Source organism: Vespa mandarinia, chromosome 10 (assembly GCF_050613455.1).
Source record: "Vespa mandarinia isolate Hongniang chromosome 10, ASM5061345v1, whole genome shotgun sequence".
NCBI classification, from domain to species: domain Eukaryota; kingdom Metazoa; phylum Arthropoda; class Insecta; order Hymenoptera; family Vespidae; genus Vespa; species Vespa mandarinia.
In genome coordinates this window covers 4955559-4975000 of record NC_140819.1, presented here as the reverse complement: position 1 = coordinate 4975000, position 19442 = coordinate 4955559, and the positions used below count along the sequence as shown (strand labels likewise).

The window sequence follows — 19442 nt, the reverse complement described above, 5'->3', positions numbered from 1 at the left end:
ATATTTCTAAATGATTGTTACCTGAGACTCGTGTGTTTTCTCTGTAATATAAATCTAATTGATTAATCACTTCTCTCTACTTATGGTTCTCGTTCGAATGAATTAAAAAAAAAAAAAAAGAGAAAAAAGAAAAAGATAAATAAATAAACAAATAAATAAATAAAAAAAAGAAAAATGATGCATTTCGTTGCTTAGAAGACAAAGTAATCAGTGAATATGGTCAATGGAGAGGATTAAGGATCAATGAATAAATTGTCGGACATATTATTGTTGATCGTATGAAAAAAAAAAAAAAGGAAAAAAAGAAAATAAGACAAGAAAAATATTGAAATAGAAATAAAGAAATTGAAATTATTCTATGGCAAAGGTTTTAAGTCCTTTGAAAAAACAGAATGGAAAAAAAAAAAAAGAAAAAAAGAAAAAACACGCAACCCAGGCACATCTTATACGCACATAACACTCGCGATATGCTTGTTTGTTCGTTTGTTTGTTTAAAATAATTTTGTTTTTCTTTCTTTTTTTTTTTCTTTTTTTTTTATTTATTTATTTATAGATGGAATGTAACATAAAGCGAAGAAAAGTAAGACAAAGTAAAGTAAAAGTAAAGTAAAGGAAAAGAATAGAAAAGAAAGGAAAATAATAGTAGAGAGATAAGTAAAGAAAAGGGGGTAGAAAAGAATATCAAAAGAAAATTATATATGAAAATTAAAAGATCAACTGTGGGAGGAGGGGGTGGGACGGCGAGGGGGAGAGGGAGGGGAATGTTAACGAGGCATAGAATTTAGGTAAGGCAAAGATAGGATGCAAAAGTATCTCTTTGGGTATATACGAGTTAAGTAATACCTAAACGGTGTCAAGGACAGGTAGAAGGATGTTATGACCTAGTATTTTAAAATTTGACATTGGCAACTAACAAATTATAAAAATGAAATATTAATGAATAAAGATAGAAAGAAAAGGAGAAGAAAAGTAAACAAAGAAGAAGAAAAAGAAGAAGAAGAAGAAGAAGAAAAAAGAAAAAAAAAGGAAAGAAAAGAAAAAAAAGAAGAAAAAATAAAATGAAAACAGTCCGTACGAAACGAAATAGCAGAAGGAGTTCAACGATCATCATTGATGTTTTTTAGTGACGATGATTTTTATTAAACTTAATTTCCATGATCATACCTATAGATATATACATATATTATATTTTCCTAAAAGAAATAAAGCAGTATGCTAAAGTATATATATATGTTAAAAGAAAAATGATAAAAAAAAAAAAAAGAAAGAAAAAGAAAAAAAAAAATAATCTTTCAAGTTAAAATATAAGGCGCGAGCGAGAACCATTGAAAGATTAATTATCAATTTGAATATGTTTAAATGGATAATTATAATTGTCGCGCATTTATTCGATTATATATCATCGTTTCATCGATACGATAATAAATTAATTTTCTGTTCTTTTCATTTCTCCTTATTTTTCCTTTCTTCGTTCATATTCTTTTGTTATTATTCTTTTTTATTTTATTACATTCTTTTTATTCTTATCTTCTCTTTTCTTTTCTTTTGTCTTTTTTCTTTTTTTTTTTTTTTTTTTCTTTTTTTCCTCTCCCTTTTCTTTTTTTTTTTTGTTTGTTTCAGATGAATCCCCTCCTTCATGATGATGATCTTCATTCGTTCAACGAAGAAACACATTCGTCGTTTCATTCTATATCATATTTTCCTATCGTACAATTTATTAAATCTTCTTATTGGCACACTATAAGTACATTAGTACGTACATACATACATACATACATACATACATACATACATACATATATATATATATATGTATACATAGATAGGTACGTATGTATGTAATGAATACGTACAAAGGATTTTGAAAATTTATCGATGACAAAGTAAAAAATTAGGATTAGCTATGGGACAGTGAAGGGGTGAGGGGAGTGGGGTGAAAATGGATGGATATGGGGAAATCTGACTCGTACATATTCGCACGTATAAAGTATTAAAAATATTTTTATTACTTGAAATTATTTTCACTATTCGTCGAGATTTTCTTTTTTGTTTTTTTTTTTTTTTGTATTATTATAATATTGTATAATATCTTGAGGTTACGAGAAAAAAAAAAAAGAAAAAGAAAAAAAGAAAAGAAAAGCAAAAGAGAAATTGTTAGCTTTTGAAGAATTAATAATTAATTTAACAGGGATAAATCAACGACAACAAAAATATATAGATAAATATATATAGTACATAGAGAAGAGAGAAGTGTAAGTGAAGTCTTCCAAGAAAGAAAAAAAAAAAGAAAAAAAGAGAAAAGAAAATAGAAACGGTAGAAGGATAATAGATCTTCACGATTAATAATTTCATAAGATTCAAGTTAAACAAAAGTAATGTCGATTTATTCGATCGCAAAAGAAGATAAATCTTATATACTATACATATATATATATAAGTATATAACCATAAATTTTCGAGTCCCTATTTATTTATCAATTCGAAAGTTTTTTGCTATAGATCGATTATTGGATCAAATCAATATCCCTAAATTACTATTGGGCGACGCAAATTCGTCGTTGTAGGACGCGCGAATATAAACAAATTGGAATGACTCTTCAGTTAGAACAAGCTCTTCTTCTTTTCGATCCCATCCCTTATCCCTTATCCTCCATCCCTCCTCCTATAAACCCCTTCTCCCCTCTCCTTCCCTCTCCATCGTCCCGCTTCCCACTGCCACTCTACTTCTCCGTACTTTTCACCGTACTTCTAAAACGATCGCCTGGTAGCAAGGAAGAGTGGTGGTGGGTGGATTGTTTATAAATGATTTGCATAAATGTACATAAATGTAAATCATCTGCCGATAAAAAATTTACGATTCATCATTTTTCTAAAGATATTAAGATAGTGTTTCGCTCTTTTACGAAACATTTTCTTATCGTACTTTCTCTCTCTCTCTCTCTCTCTCTCTCTCTCTCTCTCTCTCTCTCTTTCGTTTTTATCGGATCGACGTTTAATAAAGAATTAATGTCGATTAAAATGTTTCTCGTCATTCGAGATATATCATTGATATACCGATCGACAGAGAAGAAAGTGTCAAAGGAAAAAAGAAAAGGAAGGAATGAGAAAAAAAAAAGAAAGAAAAACAAATTTACAAAAAGAAATAAAAATGTAATTTACATTCGCAAATAATCCGAATAAGTAATCTAACGTAAGTATTACGAAATTACTTAATAGAAATTAATCGATCGCGTATCCTCCATGAAATATATTAAAAAAAAAAAACAAAAGAAAAAAAAGAAAGAAAAAGAAATAATTCTAAAAACATGAATGGAGAATGGTAAAAAAAAATGCGAGTCCAAACTACTAGGTACTACGTCAGGTATTTTTTTTTTCTTTTTCTTCTTCTTTTTCTTCTTTTTCTTTTCTTTTTCTTTTTCTCTACCTTTACCTCGGTACCGCTGATGATGATGCTTTGAAATTAATGAAAGTTCCTTTCATTAATATCGTGTACTTCGAATGTTTCTTTTCTCGCGTTTTTTCTTTAACAATTCTACGATACATACATACATACATACATACATACATTCTTATATACGTATATATACATATACATATACATATTATACATCAGTTATTAAGAAATTTTTTAATGATTTTTCACGACAAGATATATTCTAATTTACACGTTGCTTCATTACAAATTTTTTCTTTCTTAAATACATACACGCTCTTTCCCCCGCCCTTTTCTATGCGTATACACACACACACACACACACACTTTCTTCTTCACTCTCTCTCTCTCTCTCTCTCTCTCTCTCTCTCTCTCTCTCTCTCTCTCTCTCTCTCTCTTTCTCTCTCTCTGTCTGTCTGTCTGTCTACTCTCTTTTTCTATTTCTGTGTGTTATTTGCGTCTTATGTGTCATGGTCACCAACTACGAAGAAGAGAGCTATTCATTCTGTGCTTGGCACGACAATGATGCGGAAGCATCGACATATGTATGTATGTATGCATGTGTATATAAATATATATATATATATATATATATATATATATATATATATATTTTAGTACATGCAGGTTATATTTCTTTGAAAGGACCAGGCGACATACTACGAAAGGCAGAGATTTCGCGATCTTTTCCACGGCAAATCCTCCAATCCTCCAGCGCATCCATCCGGCATGCGCCCCTACCGTTATATAGTTATCAACTTCTCCCGCGTGGTCGTATCAAGGAATAAGACCTCTTCAAGTTATCACGGAGCTAAAGCAGGAAAAAAGAAAAAGAAGGAAAGAAAGACAAAAAAAGAAAAAAAAGAAGAGGAAGAAGAAGAAGAAAGTACTTCGATCTACCACAATGCTTATGTTCTTCCTCTTTCCCCTTACTTCTTCCATTTCTTTTTTCTGACGTTACCTTTTAGTTTAAACGACGAAACTTTTTAAAACGTTAAGGATCGAATTCATTTCTAGAAAAAAAAGACGAAGAAAGAAAGGGAAAGAAGAATTGGGAGAGGGAAAGAAAAAATTCGCATTGAAAATTTAAATATCAATTGACCAATTAAATTAATATCTTTCGAATCTTCCCAACGTACGATATTGTTCGATACGAACGACGGATATTAATTAAATTGAATATTTGTTCGATTTATTCGCGGCTCGTTTTCTTTTTCTTTTCTTTTTTTTTTTTTTTCTTTTTTTTTTTCTACGAATCATTTGGAACAACGATTTAATCGAGATCGTTCTTTCTTTTCCTTTTTATTTACTTATTTATCTTTTTTATATTTTTTTTTTTTTTTTTTTTTTGTTTATTTCAGTTCAATTTGTATGAAATTTTCAAAATGATTGCATATTCGTTGTATACAATAAAGTGATATAAATTCGTATAATCGTATCGACGATTATAATAAACGATAAAGATAATAGATTTTAAGAGATACGAGATAAGAGAGACGGATACGTTTTGAAAGCTTTGATGGATTTATTTTACGTGAAAAAAGAAGAGAAGCAAAAAAAAAAAGAAAAAAAAAGAGAAAGAAAGACAATAATTAACGTCACATATTAGAAATTAATTTCTTTCGCAAAACGATATATTCCCGATATTTGATGTTGAAAAATTTGGAATAAGAAAAAAAAGGGAGTATGAATTTTCTCGATGCTATCGATGGAACGTAATCGAAAAAAAAAAATTTAATTCAGTGCGATCTCGAAAATATCTTTTTCTTTTTTTTTTTTTTTTCTTGCCTTCTTTTTTATTTTTTATTTTTTTTTTTTTTTTTTTTTTTTTTTAATGGAAAGAAAATAAAAGACCCAGAACATATTTCAGATAGACATGAAGAAAGAGAATTTCGTAGAGCTATACTAGAGCGCGAAAATGGAAAGAAAATAGAAATCAATTGACTTCGAAGAGAAATAAAAATAGAAACAATTCCATCGATGCGTTTCGATGGATCGTCTGTTGTTTTATTTATTTATTTTTTTTTTTTTTTCGTTTTCCTTTTTACTCTCACATTTTTCTTCTTTCCAGTATATAGCCTTGTCTCCCATAAAAGCTCGCTTTATACGAAATCTAGAATGGTTATACGAAGCGACAGAAGGATAAATAAATAGATAAAGGAAGACAGAGAAAGAGAGAGAGAGAGAGAGAGACAAAGAGAAAGAGAGAGAGAGAGAGAGAGAGAGAGAGAGAGAGAGAGAGAGAGATAAATGTGAGCGGGAATCGGAAGGGTACGAGCTGGAGAAAGAGTTGCAAGGATTGGGGGTTGAGGGTTAGGGGTTGGGGGTTGTTATGGACCAGTTACGGTAAAAGCTATAAGTTTCCTTTGAACTTATACGAAGTATCGTGGATATTCGCGAAATTGCGTCGCCCAATACGTAAAGTCCTTTAAAAAACGTTATCCCCAGAGAAATATGATCTTTTGTTCAGGATTGTTTCGCAGAAGACAAAAAAAAAAGAAAAAGAAGGAAGATAATAAAAAGAAATAATAAAAAAAAAAAAAAAAAAAAAAAAAGAAAGTTCCTATATCCCTTTTATGTTCAATATATTACGTACAAATATTTAATTCGCTCGATATACAGATATATAAATAAAAGGATAGATAAGACAGACAGATGGATGGATAGATAGATAAGATCGCAAACAACGAAAAATCAATAATTAGATTTTTTTTTTATAGTGTATATATATATAAAATTTTTCCCTCCTTTTTTTCCTTTGTCTTTTTATTATTTTTTTTTCTTTGTTTTCTTTATTTATTTGATTTGTTTGTTTGTTTTTTAATTTTTTCCTTTATCAATATATATATATATATATTGATATAGATATATATATATATATATATATATATATATTGATATAGATATATATATATATATATATATATATTGATATATATATATATATATATTGATATATATATATACTCTCGATGAATACTCTCGACGTATCGATATAATAAAAGCTTTCGAAGAGCGTTCGGTGTGCTGTGGGCGGGGCCAGTGGGGGGTTTTGGGGGGGAGGGGGCATGTGCCGCAAAATTGAGTGGGGCTAACGGGGCGGTGGCGGGCAAGGGGTTGTGTTGGTGGGGGCAGGGGTTGTTACGAGGGGGGGGGGGGGGCCGTTTTCTTTCCGTTTTCTTTTTTCTCTCGTATTATATTATTTTTCGTTTCATTTTTTGTCGTGCTTTTGTTTTCCAATTTTTCTTTTTTTCGTTTCTTTCTCCGTTTTTTCTCTTTTCGTTTTTCCTTTTTTCTCTTTCTTTCTTTCTTTCTTTCTCTTTTTTTTCTTTTTCTCTTTTTTTTTCTTTTTTTTCTTTTTTTCTTTTCTTTCGCACTCAACCGTATTCTCGTTACTTTGATTATTTTGCTCTCTCTCTGATCGATGATCCGTTCTCGTTAATCGTATTTATATGTGATCGATATCCTTGCACGTTCTTTCCTCGTTGAAATTTTTCATTCCTATGCCAGCACTGCACTATTCAACGCGTATATTCACGGTATCTCGCTGTGTAAGTCGGTATTATAAATATTATACTGTTCGAGATGTCTATATATATATATATATATTATACACACACATATATATATATATATATATGGAGAAAAAGGAAAGTGTTTGTGTATAAATGGAGATACTCTATATTCACCTGTTCCATTTTCCCCGCTCGGCCGGATACGCGCGTCGTATCGTCCTGGCCCTAAGATGTTGTCCAACACCTGCTTTTCCTTCTCCCGATAGTTCACCTTTACCTGCGAGCATCTGAAACAAAAAAGAATATTTTTAAATATTAGTTTCCTCCTCTCTCTCTCGCTCGCTCTCTCTCCTCCTCCTCCTCTATCTATCTATTTCTCTCTTTTTCATTACACATATACATACACAGCTACGCAGATTTTCTTGTTTGTTTTGAAAAAAAAAAAAAAAAAAAAAAGAATGAAAAATAAAAAAAAAAATAAAAAAATAGAAAAAGAAAATAAAAAAAAAAAAATTGAAATATTTAAAATTGAAATATCTATCGAAAAAAGAAAAACTTGTTTTTATTTTATTTTACAGATTTGTTTGATGCGAACGAGAATATGACCGTTCTACCGAGAGAACTTTTTTCGTTTGCATTCTTGTTTTTTTCTTTTTTTTTTTTTTTTTTGCAAATCAAAATGATGGCAAAAAATTTTTAAATCGAATCAATTTTTCGTTTTTGTTTTTTCTTTTCTCTTCTTTCTTTTTCTCTCTTTTTCTTTTTTTTTTTCGTATTTGTTTCTTCTTCTCTTCATATATCAACGATTTGGCAAACGTGAGATCAATTAATTCAATTATAAAATGTTATGAATTTTTTTTTTTTTTGGAAAGGGGTGGGAGGAGGAGAAAGGGATGAGAATTTTTAAACTGCAATATAAATCTATATCGACGTTTTGCCAACGATATATATATATATATATTATTTATAAGCTTGGTGCTATAAACAATGGCCTAACTTCTTTTAATGCTTCTCGAGTTGCCGACCCTAAGTAAACGAAATTTATAGGTACTTAGATTCCAATCCCCCCAAGGATCTAAAAATATTTACACGTTTGAACCTATATAGGATGAAAATATACCAAAGGAATCTAATCTAAAATAGGAACCATAAGTGGTGCTACTTTAATCAAGTAAATAATACGTAATCGGAATTTTCGTTATATTCGAAACTCTTCGTTGTGTTCATTTAAAATATTAATTGAATAGCATACATATGTACGTACAAGTACACGTGATATTATAGAATTGTATTAATGATAAAAGAGACAATTGACGTAAATGAAAATTGCATAAATCGTAACTTGTATAATCGGATTCGATCAAGTTTGTGATTCGATTAATCGTTCGACATTTAAAAAATTAACGAGACAAACGAATGAATTTTTCTTTTCGATAAATTTATTTCATTATTGACCTTTCCTACATCCCCGAGATTCGATTGCTCCTGCAATTTTTTTTTTCTCTTCCTTGCACCCTTTCATGTATACATTTATTTAATTAATTATTTGTGATTATTGCAATTATTATAGTCATTTCAAATCGTTCGAACGAATATATTTCATCGATTGCGAAGAATTGCAGATCACTGTTGCGTGCTTTTCTCATGCGTACGAAAAAGAAAAATAGAAAATGAAGATGAAAAAAATTGCCGACGAAAAGAGAATTAATTCGTTGTTTGTCACGTTGACAAAGGCATCGAGTTTAATTAAAAGAAAAATAAATAAAAAAATAAAGAAAGAAAGAAAGCAAGAAGGAAAGAAAGGAAGAAGGAAAGAAAATTAAAAAAGAAAAAGAAAATAACTATTTCATTTAACCATCGTAATTTTCAATGCGAAACGAATACGAATTGATTCCAATGAAAATGGAATTTTATCGAAATGTCGACCTCTCTCTCTCTCTCTCTCTCTCTCTCTCTCTCTCGTCCTTCAAAGGGACGAGAAAATGTGCACGAGAAACGGAACAAAAAAAAAAAAAGAAGACGAAGACGAAGACGAAGACGAAGACGAAGAAGAAACTTGGTTGGTTGAGTGTTCGAGTCCGTATTCGAAGTTGCCTCACGATGCTTCTCTCTCTCTCTATCTCTCTATCTCTCTCTCTTTCTTTTTTTCACTTAAGCAGAGACTCTCCTATATCATCTTGATGAGAAAGAAGCACGAAATGGTCTTGAATGCTACCAACACCGATGACAATTTTAACTTTAATCAGAGGGCGTACAGGAATACTACGCTAACGCGTTCCTCGGTACTCTGCGTTCGGGTAATTATTGAGATGAAACTCCTCTCTCTATTTGTATCTCTTTCTCTCTCTCTCTCTCTCGCTCTCTCTCTCTCTCTATCTATCTATCTATCTATCTATCTCTGTCTGTCTATCTCCTCTACCTTTCTCTTTATGTTTCTCTCTCTCTCTCTCTCTCTCTCTCTGTTCCTTTCTCTTTTAGATAGCAACGTTGATTGAAAAATTTCAGCCTATCATGTTTTCCCTCTTTCATTCGCGAACTATCAACGGGTATCTCTTTGATTAGATAGATCGAGAAAAAAATAATGATGTAAATTGATGTAAACGTTGTATAAAATTGTAAAATTTTATAAGTGATTTGTCATTAATACGTAAGAAATTATTCTCGAATAGATTTTTGATCGATGTGCTTCGAAAAAAAAGAAAAAAAAAAAAAGAAAAAAAAGAAGAAGAAAAAATGAAATTTTTCCTTTCTATTCCTACTCCTCCTCCCTACAACTCCCCCCCCCCCACCGCTCTCGTTCCGTCATACAATGGACAACCAAAAATCCTTAAACGTATCGATAATAAAATCTCCCCTTTCGTTTACATCGTAGAAAATTGGAAACCTTTATACGTGTATATGTATGTATGTATGTATGTATGTATGTATGTAAATAGATACACGTGGTATCCCATTTTCAGGGATCGATTGGTGTATCCCCAATGCCCCCCCCTATCACCACCACCCCCATCTCGTGGGTTATCCCTTTTATAACCATCAAGGAACCTTTTCTAAATTCGTAAGATGTGATCTAGTGTTAACTTCATTCTTGTTGAACTAACAAAAGGATGTGCGAATCTCGTAAATCTTTTAGTCCACGTAGTATTATCTGATTATTCTTCGTTGCTATCCTCCCATTCTTTCCATTTATCCATCCTATGGCCTTCCTCCCATTCTATCTCTCCTTTCATCCCTCTATCCTTTGCCATCTTTGCTCTCAACTATATCACATAAAAATAGATTTGTAATTGAATGAAAATCTGAACTGTTCTAATTAAAAGAAATAAGTTATTTATTTACTCGACTGAATAAAATCCATATGGCATTGAAAACGTTTAAAAAAAAAACGATCGTAATTATTTACACGTAACGATTAAAACGATATTAAATTTGGAATACACGAAAGGGTTTCTAATTAAATTCGTTGCGAGAGTAAAACGAGGAAAATCGCATGCGATCAATGATAAAGAGATAGAAAGAGAGAAAAAGGAAGAGAGAGAGAGAGAGAGAGAGAGAGAGAGAAAATACATCTTCCATGAAATTGCCACGAAATTCATCGTCTGAGAGTACCAATCACGTTGAAGGATACTCTTGAAAATACACCCCCGTTCTACGACGAGTTTCTTCCGGTCAAGATCACAGACCTCTCTTCCTTCTCCCATTTCTCGCTCGTCATGTTTATATATATATATCCCGAGGAATATTCCACTTTTACAATAAAATTTAAATCGCAATTCGGTTGAATTACCACGGGTAACATCTCCACTTACATTTTGATTCAAGATTACAAAAGATTCCAGTCGCCATAATCATCGGGTATTCGGAGTTATTACGGAATAATGCATCATCCTTTTTCTTTCTCTCTCTCTCTCTCTCACTCTTTCTCTTTCTCTTCGAGTATATATCAAAAACTGCCTCATTTCTTTCTTTCATTCTATTCCACAAACCTTCTCCTTCTCCTTCTCTTCCTCCTCTTCATCTTCCTCATCTTCTATCCTTTTTCCTTCCAACAATCTCCCTCTCTCTCCCTCCATCTCTATCTCTATCCATCTATCTATCTATCTATCTTTCTTTAACTTTTGTATCCTTGTTGAAAATTTCAAAGCTTTGTTGGGATGATTGATTGCAGAACGACATGAATCTACCGAGTCATGATCTTTGATCACGTCAGACGGAATATAACGAGTGAACTTGGTCGGACCGAAACGTTGTCAACGAAAAACACGACGATGATGATCAAGCAGCAGCTGACCTGACCTGGATTCTTTTGTAAACTTTCGAAACATTTTCTATTCGAAAAGAGGGGTGTATATTAAAAAGATATCTATCGTTCGTTTCGTCGATATTCATCCCTTGACAAGCGCGCGAGCTTGTTTACTTGCACATGTATATAATGATATGTATATGTATATATATATATATATATATGTATATATGTCATTGATATGTTCGTCAATCGGTAAAATGAATGAAATTCAATTGTTCCTTTTTTTATTTCTTTTATTTATTTATTTATTTTTTTCTGTTCTATTTTATACAAATAATCGAACGCATATAACGATTAAGACTGATTCGTTCAATTCGAAGAATCTATCGTTTTCTTTTTTGTGAAAGATAAGTGAACAATTAAAGAGATATAATTAATTTGCGAGATATAATTAATGTTTCTGTTTTCTTTCTTTCTTTTTTTGTTCTCCTTTTTTTTCCATAAGCTCGAATAAAATCGTTTCAATTCGAATTTAAAGAAGGAAATATTGTCTTCCTTCTTTATGGAGTTTACGAACGAGTTCTCTGTTCAACGTGGGCAAGGGGGAGGGTTAAAGAAATAAAAATAATGTGTAAAAGAAAGAGAGAGAGAGAAAGAGAGAGATCGGTGATGGCATTGAATGAACGAGAAGAAACTTTTAATTATTTCACGTTTATTCAGTTCGTCCTTCCCTTCTTCGAATCTCGTTTCGTAGTTATACACTGTATCGAGATCGTCGGGATAAGCGACATCTAAATAAAATCGATTAGAATGTATTATTGAAATACGTCGAGGAAAGTAAAATAAATTGATGGAATTATTAATATACGTTTTAATTTAGACTTAAGGTAACTTTCGTTGTTTTTCTGTTTTTCTGTTTTTCTTTTCTTTTTCTTTTTTTTTCTTTTTTTTTTTAAAGTAATTGCACATTTATATCCCTTAATAACTTCTTGCAATATTATACGCAATGGAAAAAATTTATTTTATATTTATACACCAGTTATTATTATATTTATGAATGATGAGAGAATTAAGGAAAAACGAAGAAAAACAAAGAAACAAAAAAAAAAGAAAAAGAAACGAAAAAAGAAAACAGTGCATTTAAAAAATTAAATCTTTTTTCTTGAGATTCATTCATTAACTAACCTCTGTCATTCATTAATTGCTTCACGTTTAAAAGAAAGTATCTGCTGATACGAATGAAATTATTACAAAACCGAATCGATTTAAGATCATAATCGAAGCCATGCCGACCAAGTAGCTCGGCACGAAATCATCCCCTGTCACGAAGAGAGATCTCCCATCTACGTAATTCCAATTCTTACAAACAAGCAAACAAACAAACTCGTGAAAGATAGATGAGCATGGGAAAGCGTGAAATTTGAGAAAGAAAAAAAAAAAAAAAAAAAAAAAAAAAAAGAAAAAAATAACGACTCGACTATTTCGAGGGGGTAAATATTTTTGTCACTATTTTTTTATCCTTCGTTTTTGTTTTTGTTTATGTTTTTTTTTTTTTTTGGCAAAACGAGGACACGATACCGTTTCGTTTCCTTTCTCCTTTTTTCCTTTCTTTTTTTCTGGTTTTTCTTTCGCGTAGACACGCGGAGAAGAGACGTGCGGTCGCAGACTGGCATAGGGTGGACGGGGCGGGGGCGGAGGGGAGGGGGCGTGGTACGATGTGATATAGTATCGTGACGATGTAGTGCGGTGTGGTATGTTGGCTGAAAGTTCGCGCTGCCCTGACATCCTAGATTTTTTGTTATTACGTGCCACGATTCTTGACGATGTTCCGGTGAAATATTTAAACCAGTCTGTAGCTCCGGGCTGATCTCTAATGAAAAACTTCCCTCCCCTCAAGCCGTAGTGGCAAGCCGCGTTCTGAACTTCCAGAAGCAGAGGAGGAAGAAGAAGAAGAAGAAGAAGAAGAAGAAGAAGAAGAAGAGGAGGAGGAGGAGGAGGAGGAAGAGGAGGAGAAGGAGGTGAAGGAAGAGAGGAAGGGTAAGGGTAAGGGGAAGAAGAGGAAAAGGTCGGTGGTAGGTGGATAGAGTGTAGGTGGAAGTGAAGGAGAAGTAGGGTGAGAAGGGTGTGCGCCGTAAGTTAGGAGAGGCGCCTCGGACCGAGGCTATTCAAAGCTGTTTCACCCCTGCCCGGACTTTGGCGCCATGGGCATCAACATACAACCCCTCCTCCATCTTTATCTCTATTCGCGTATTAAAATTTCAACCCCGTTTCCCGGCCCCAACGACAACCCCCGTATCACGAAATCACCCCTTTCTCCTCACGTTCTCTACCCTCTTCTTCTTGCTTCTTGTTCGCTCCAACTGCTTCTCTCTCTCTCTCTCTCTCTCTCTCTTTCTCTCTCTTTCTGTTTCTCACTCTCTTTCTCTCTCTTTCTGTTTCTCACTCTCTTTCTCTCTTTCTCTCTTTATCTTACTACTATTCTTCGGTCTCATTCCATCTGTTCGATCCTTCGGCACGAAAACCTCGAATCGAGAAGTACCATTGTGCTTTGTGACCAAAGGTGAAAATATTGCCGCTTGAGCTCGTTTTTAACCTTATTACAAAAAAAAAAAAAAGAAAAAAAAAAAGGAAAGAAAAGAAAGAAAAAGAGAAAATGGAAACTATCGAAAACGTGCGCCTAAATGTCTCGATATTTTTTTAAACTGATGACTAATTTTCGTTACAAACGATTGATAAAATCTTCTCTATCGATGATATATTCCTTCGATATTTCTTTTCCAATAATGACAATTAATTCTAATCACGTGAATTTTTCTACGTTCTCTCTTTTTATCCTTAAAACACCGATCAAATATAATAATACGATCGTAATAAAGCGCTTCGCGAAATGTTCACTTTTTCTAATCGTAAGTTTTATAAAATAATTAATAATTATATCATATATGTATATATATATATATTTACGTAAAAACTTAACAATTGTAGAAATTATATAATACTTATATAATAATTATATAATAATTATATAATATTTATTGCTTTCATATTTCTATCGATTTTTTGCCTTTTTCCTTGCTAATTTTGTAAATTATACGAACAATTAATGTTTTCTTTTTTTTTCTTTTTTTTTTAACTATATCCACTCTAGAGATTTGCGTGAGATACGTACCAATTCATTGTTTATAAAAAGTTAATTAACAAACTACAATTTCGCGAAATCTTATTTCATATTGATCAGGGTACGAATACAATGCAATACATTACAATATACATATATATATATATATATATAAATTATTTTCATATATTCGCAAATTTTATATTGACAATTTTAGGCAGACATTTCGAATTAAAATTATTCGAAGGGAAGAAGGGAAAAAAAGAAGAAGAAAAAATAAACGAAAAGATGAAAGAAAATGCAAAAAAAGAAAAAAAAAATAGGAAAAAGAAAGCAAAAAATTGTGAACTCATAAAATGAATGGCCGAAAGTGAAAAGTACTTATATATATATATATATGACATGACAGTGAATGACGTGAGTACGTCGCTAAATCGAAATGTACGAATGTAGGTAGTAGAGTCAACATTAAATCGGCTTTGATTTCAAAGAGGGAGGAATTACACCAGCGTCTGGTATCTTCCGTACCTCGTTACTTCGTAGCCATTTAACTATCTAGTTGGAAGAACGTGTCTTCTAACTCATATGGTGTCTGGTTTGATGTCAATTTTTCTCGATACTCGAGGAATGTTACTCGTTCGTCATTAGTTGCAAATGAATGCCCGATGGCGCTCAACTACCTGCACCATCATTGCAACTCCAACTGCAACAGCTACCGCAACTGCCACTGCAATTGCTTTCTTGCTTGCTTGTTTTTTCGCATATCAGCTCGGTAAAAAAACCGATGCTAATTGCAAAGCTAAAATCAACGACGGCTAGACACGAGCCTTACGTATGCGTATACATATATATATATATATACATATATATGTGTGTGTATGTGTGTTTATATAATATATATATATATATATATATATATATATATATATATGTATATATACATACACTTTTCAATCTTTCAACTTTCTTTGATTTACTGTACACGCACGTTTTGCATTTGCATACAGACGTCTGGATTTTTTCATGCAATTCAATGATCGCATATACATACATTTGCAATTTCTCGTTGCAATCCTTATTCAAATCTTATGTTTATCATTTTATTTAACATTGTTTGAAGATTATTCAATGCAACGAACGATCATTAAATTGATATTAAATTGATAATATTATTTCGCATGCATTGGCTGCATTGTTAAGGGGAAAAAAAGCAAAACAAGATCAAAACAAAAGAAAACGAAAAAAGGTAAAAAAAAAGAGAAGAAGAAGAAGAAGAAGAAAAGAAAAAACAACAACAAATACTAGAATCGTTAAATGTAGTTTTCTATCCCTTTGATTCAGTTGATACGTTTAATGAAGCTGCTGGACGCCGTCACACTGGTCGTAACAACGTAAACAATTTCGTCGATTCCCATCATCCCCCAAACAAATCTGTTAAGTTTCGAATGTAAAGCTCTGGGAATAACGATCGATGAACGATTAAGGTGGTTAGAAATATATCGCTTTGTTTGTTTGTTTGTTTGTTTGTTCGTTCGTTCGTTCGTTCGTACGTTCATTCGTTTCCTCCTTTCTCTCTCCTTTTTCTTTTTTCGCTTTATTTTTTACGATCGAAACAAACGCTATCGAAAAGCTAATGAAAATTTAATTTTCCACTGTCTCTACGTCTAAAAAAAAAAAAAAAAAAAAGAAGAAAAAAAAGCTACATCAGACTCGTTCTATTTTCGTAAAATATTGAAGTTTCTTTTCTCTTTTCTTTTTTTTTTTTTTTTTTTGGACGGCGAGGAAGAGTGGAGAGAGGGAAGTACAGAGTTAAGGAAAGAAAAAAAAGAAAAAAGAAAATGTATGAGAAGGGGGGAGGGGGGAGGCGAGGTCTAAATGAAAATCATCCATACGACATGGTTACTTACGTACATACCTATTATACTTTGCTTAACATGTACGAAAGTTATGTGCTGTTTCATGATACGAAATACGATAATGTATGAGCTTTTAAGATTTAATCTTCTTTTAAAAGTGATCATTTATCGACATTAACGAACGTTCTTTCGATTTCCCCCTCTCTCTCTCTCTCTCTCTCTTTCTCTCTTGCTCACCACCCACTCCCATCACCCTCGCCAACCACTTTTATCCCGTCCATCAAGATTCTCGTGAGACGGAAAAAAACGTTGGTAAGCTTTAAGAAGCAATTTGTTAATTTCCTCTTAGCCGAGTAAAGAGATTCTATCGCGTATGAATTTCTTTTCCTTCTTTTTTTTTTCTCTTCTTTTTCTTTTCTTTTTTCTTTTTTTTTTTTCTTTCTTTTTTTTTGCTTTGTACCTCACATACATATTTATCAGAACACTAATATTCTACCCATCGAATATGAGATACATTGTATTTTGCCCCGTAATAATGGACAAAATAATTGTATCGCATGGAACCCATTATTCCGTTCATTTGATATTTTCCAATGGGAAATTCGCATTTTATTAGAAAATTGAATGTGGAAATATAAATTACTTTGGATAATACTGAGAAGACACCGCTTTGCGATAAGCGGACGTTGAATATTAATAGACGGACAAAGAAGCTGCCAAGAGTGGAAATGTTGGATTGAGATTATATACATAAAATAGAAATTCCTTTATGTTTCTATGAATTCTATGAATAAATAACTCATGACAATTTTATTCGTAATTATAAAATCGGTCTTAACGAATAAACGTAATAGTATTTACATATATATATATATATATATATACATGGATGTATGTACATATGAATACATACATACATATATACATACGATATATAATATGTACATACATACATACATACATAATCGATAAGGTCAATCGAATTGGCGGTATTTCCTTTTATGAGATCGTGCGACTCTTCAGAAACGATGGAAAAATGTAATTGGCATTACGCCATTGAGATTTTTGACGCCGTTCCAATACCGAATTTTGTTATATCATTCCATACGCGATGTCCTTGACAGATCGACCAAGGTCTTTCGAGTATATTTAAAAGAAATGATACGTAGATTGCGAAGATGACGAAGTGAGGGAATAGAGAGAGAGAGAAAAAAAAAGCGTGGAAAAAAGAATGAAATGAAAAATGATTTAAGAAGTTAATCAAGAAGAAGAAATCACAAATGAACTTACCTTGATGGATGCAGCAGGACTGCTAGTAACAGTAGTAGAAGTAATACTCCAGGCCACATTGCGGCGGCCTAAAATCAGAAAGAAAAAACATTTCTATCGTTTAATGAACGTTCTCATCGCGATCTTTTTATTTCTTTTTTCTTTTTCTTTCTCGTTCCTTTTTAAGATAACAACGCGCGAAATATTTTCAATAATATCGATAACAATGATCAACGACAAATTGTAACAACGCATTAGTAATTAAATCGTTATTTAATTGTAATAATTACTTTAACATCGTTAACACAATTATATCGTGAAATTAAATTTGTTAATTGGTGTTTTCTTTTTTTCTTGTTTTTTTTTTTTTTTTTTTACCATCGTAAAGACAAAAGTAAAAAGACGTAGGATTCACCAATGAAATTATTGAAAATTTCTTTTGTTATGACACTTGTCTCGCGCCTTAGAGAACCGTCTATCCACCTCTTCCGTGACTTTCTGATGTGTTTTAAACTAGTTACGTACGTTCATATACATATATATATATAGATATGTATATATATATATATATATATATATATATATACACCTACAGATTAGACGATAGTGTAATATCGTCTATAACGACAGCAATCTATCTGACAAAGACGCGCGCGCAATTGTTTCTAACTGCCAAGAAAATTGGAGTTATAGAAAAGGATGTGAAGAAAATTCTTTAAAAACTTAGAGAAACGAGAAAAAAGAAACATTAATAATAGTGATAGAAGTAATAATTCAGGCCACACATCGTGGCGATCTGAAATCAGATGAAGAAAAACAAAAATTTCTTTCCTTTAATAAACGTTCTCGTAGCGATTTTTATTCTTATGGCTTTTTTTTCTTTTCTTTTTTTGTTCTTCTGTTTTTTTTTTTTCTTTTTTTTTTTTTTGTTTAGGGGAGGGAGGTCCCTTTTTAAGAGAACAATGCGAAATAATTTTAACAACAATCGATTCTACACGGATTGCGTGACGTCAACGTTATTGCGTGATAATAGATAATTAAAATTGCAAAGAAAAAGGAAATATAACAATGACATAGAAAAATAAGAGGAAGAAATTAATTCGAAGAAACAAAAAAGAAAGAAATAAAGAGAAAAGAAAATAGAAAGGGATGGAATTTTCCTTTTCTTAAGAATGAATTGTAAGAATAGGCCGGATAAATAGCGGCGATGAAAGATTTTGATAAATTTTGGCTCGATACGAAACGAACGGAATAAAATGGAAAAAAACGAAACGAAACGAAACGAACGTAGCTGACTGCGGATATGATTCAATTGGCTAATAGAAACAGGCATGCCTTTATCCCTCGATAATAGGCACTCGCGAACGAAACTCTATTGGCCGGTATTAAGTTATTTCCGTTTACGTGTCCCTTCGAATGAATCTCATCGCATCGCACCCCACAGTTTCTCTATCCATCACCTTCATTTTCCTTTCTCCTACGATTCGTATTGTCACTTTAATTCAAAAATCGAACGACATTCGATATCCGTAAAGACGTTCGAAAGTGGAAACAATTTTGGCTAGTATACGTCCCAAAACTTTCAACGAGAAACCAATATACGATATATATATATACTTATACCTTCCCGTTATAAATCTACTATGTATTAGATACTTGCAGTTAGTTTATTTCTAATAAAAATCATCGAAAATTATTATTAAAAATACCGATAAGTTTTCAAACTATTTCGATATATATATATATATATATATATATATATATATTTATATAATATAAAACATCAAGGATCAAATTATTTAATTAGATCGTCGAACGATCTTTTTATATCATTTCTCGAATTCATTATTATAAAGAATGATCGAGCAAAATCGATAAAGATAAAATTTTAAGATAATTATTTCGTTATATCGTCTTTCTCTCTCTCTCTCTCTTTATCTCTCTACCCCTCTTTCTTTATTATAGAAATGTCAACTCTTTTGCTACAATTATTGTTCCATTAAAT

The 19442-nt window shown here is 31.8% G+C and overlaps 1 protein-coding gene across 9 annotated transcripts in view; it reads right to left on the bottom strand.

Moving 5' to 3' along the window:
* The window catches only part of GluClalpha (glycine receptor alpha 1), an 87557-nt gene that overhangs the window by 59751 nt on the left and 8364 nt on the right, over positions 1-19442 (bottom strand). For 5 of the 9 annotated variants that reach the window (XM_035876999.2, XM_085659851.1, XM_085659849.1 and 2 more), the window contains exons 1-3: positions 17816-17945; positions 17459-17526; positions 7123-7235 (exon numbers count right to left, since the gene is read on the bottom strand). In XM_035876999.2, the coding sequence (XP_035732892.1) occupies positions 7123-7235; positions 17459-17526; positions 17816-17818 (184 nt within the window). In that variant the 5' untranslated portion in view covers positions 17819-17945. Of the gene's footprint in view, positions 1-7122; positions 7236-17458; positions 17527-17815; positions 17989-19442 lie in introns of those variants that run through there. The other 4 variants (XM_035877001.2, XM_035877002.2, XM_085659853.1 and 1 more) reach the window with 2 other exon arrangements.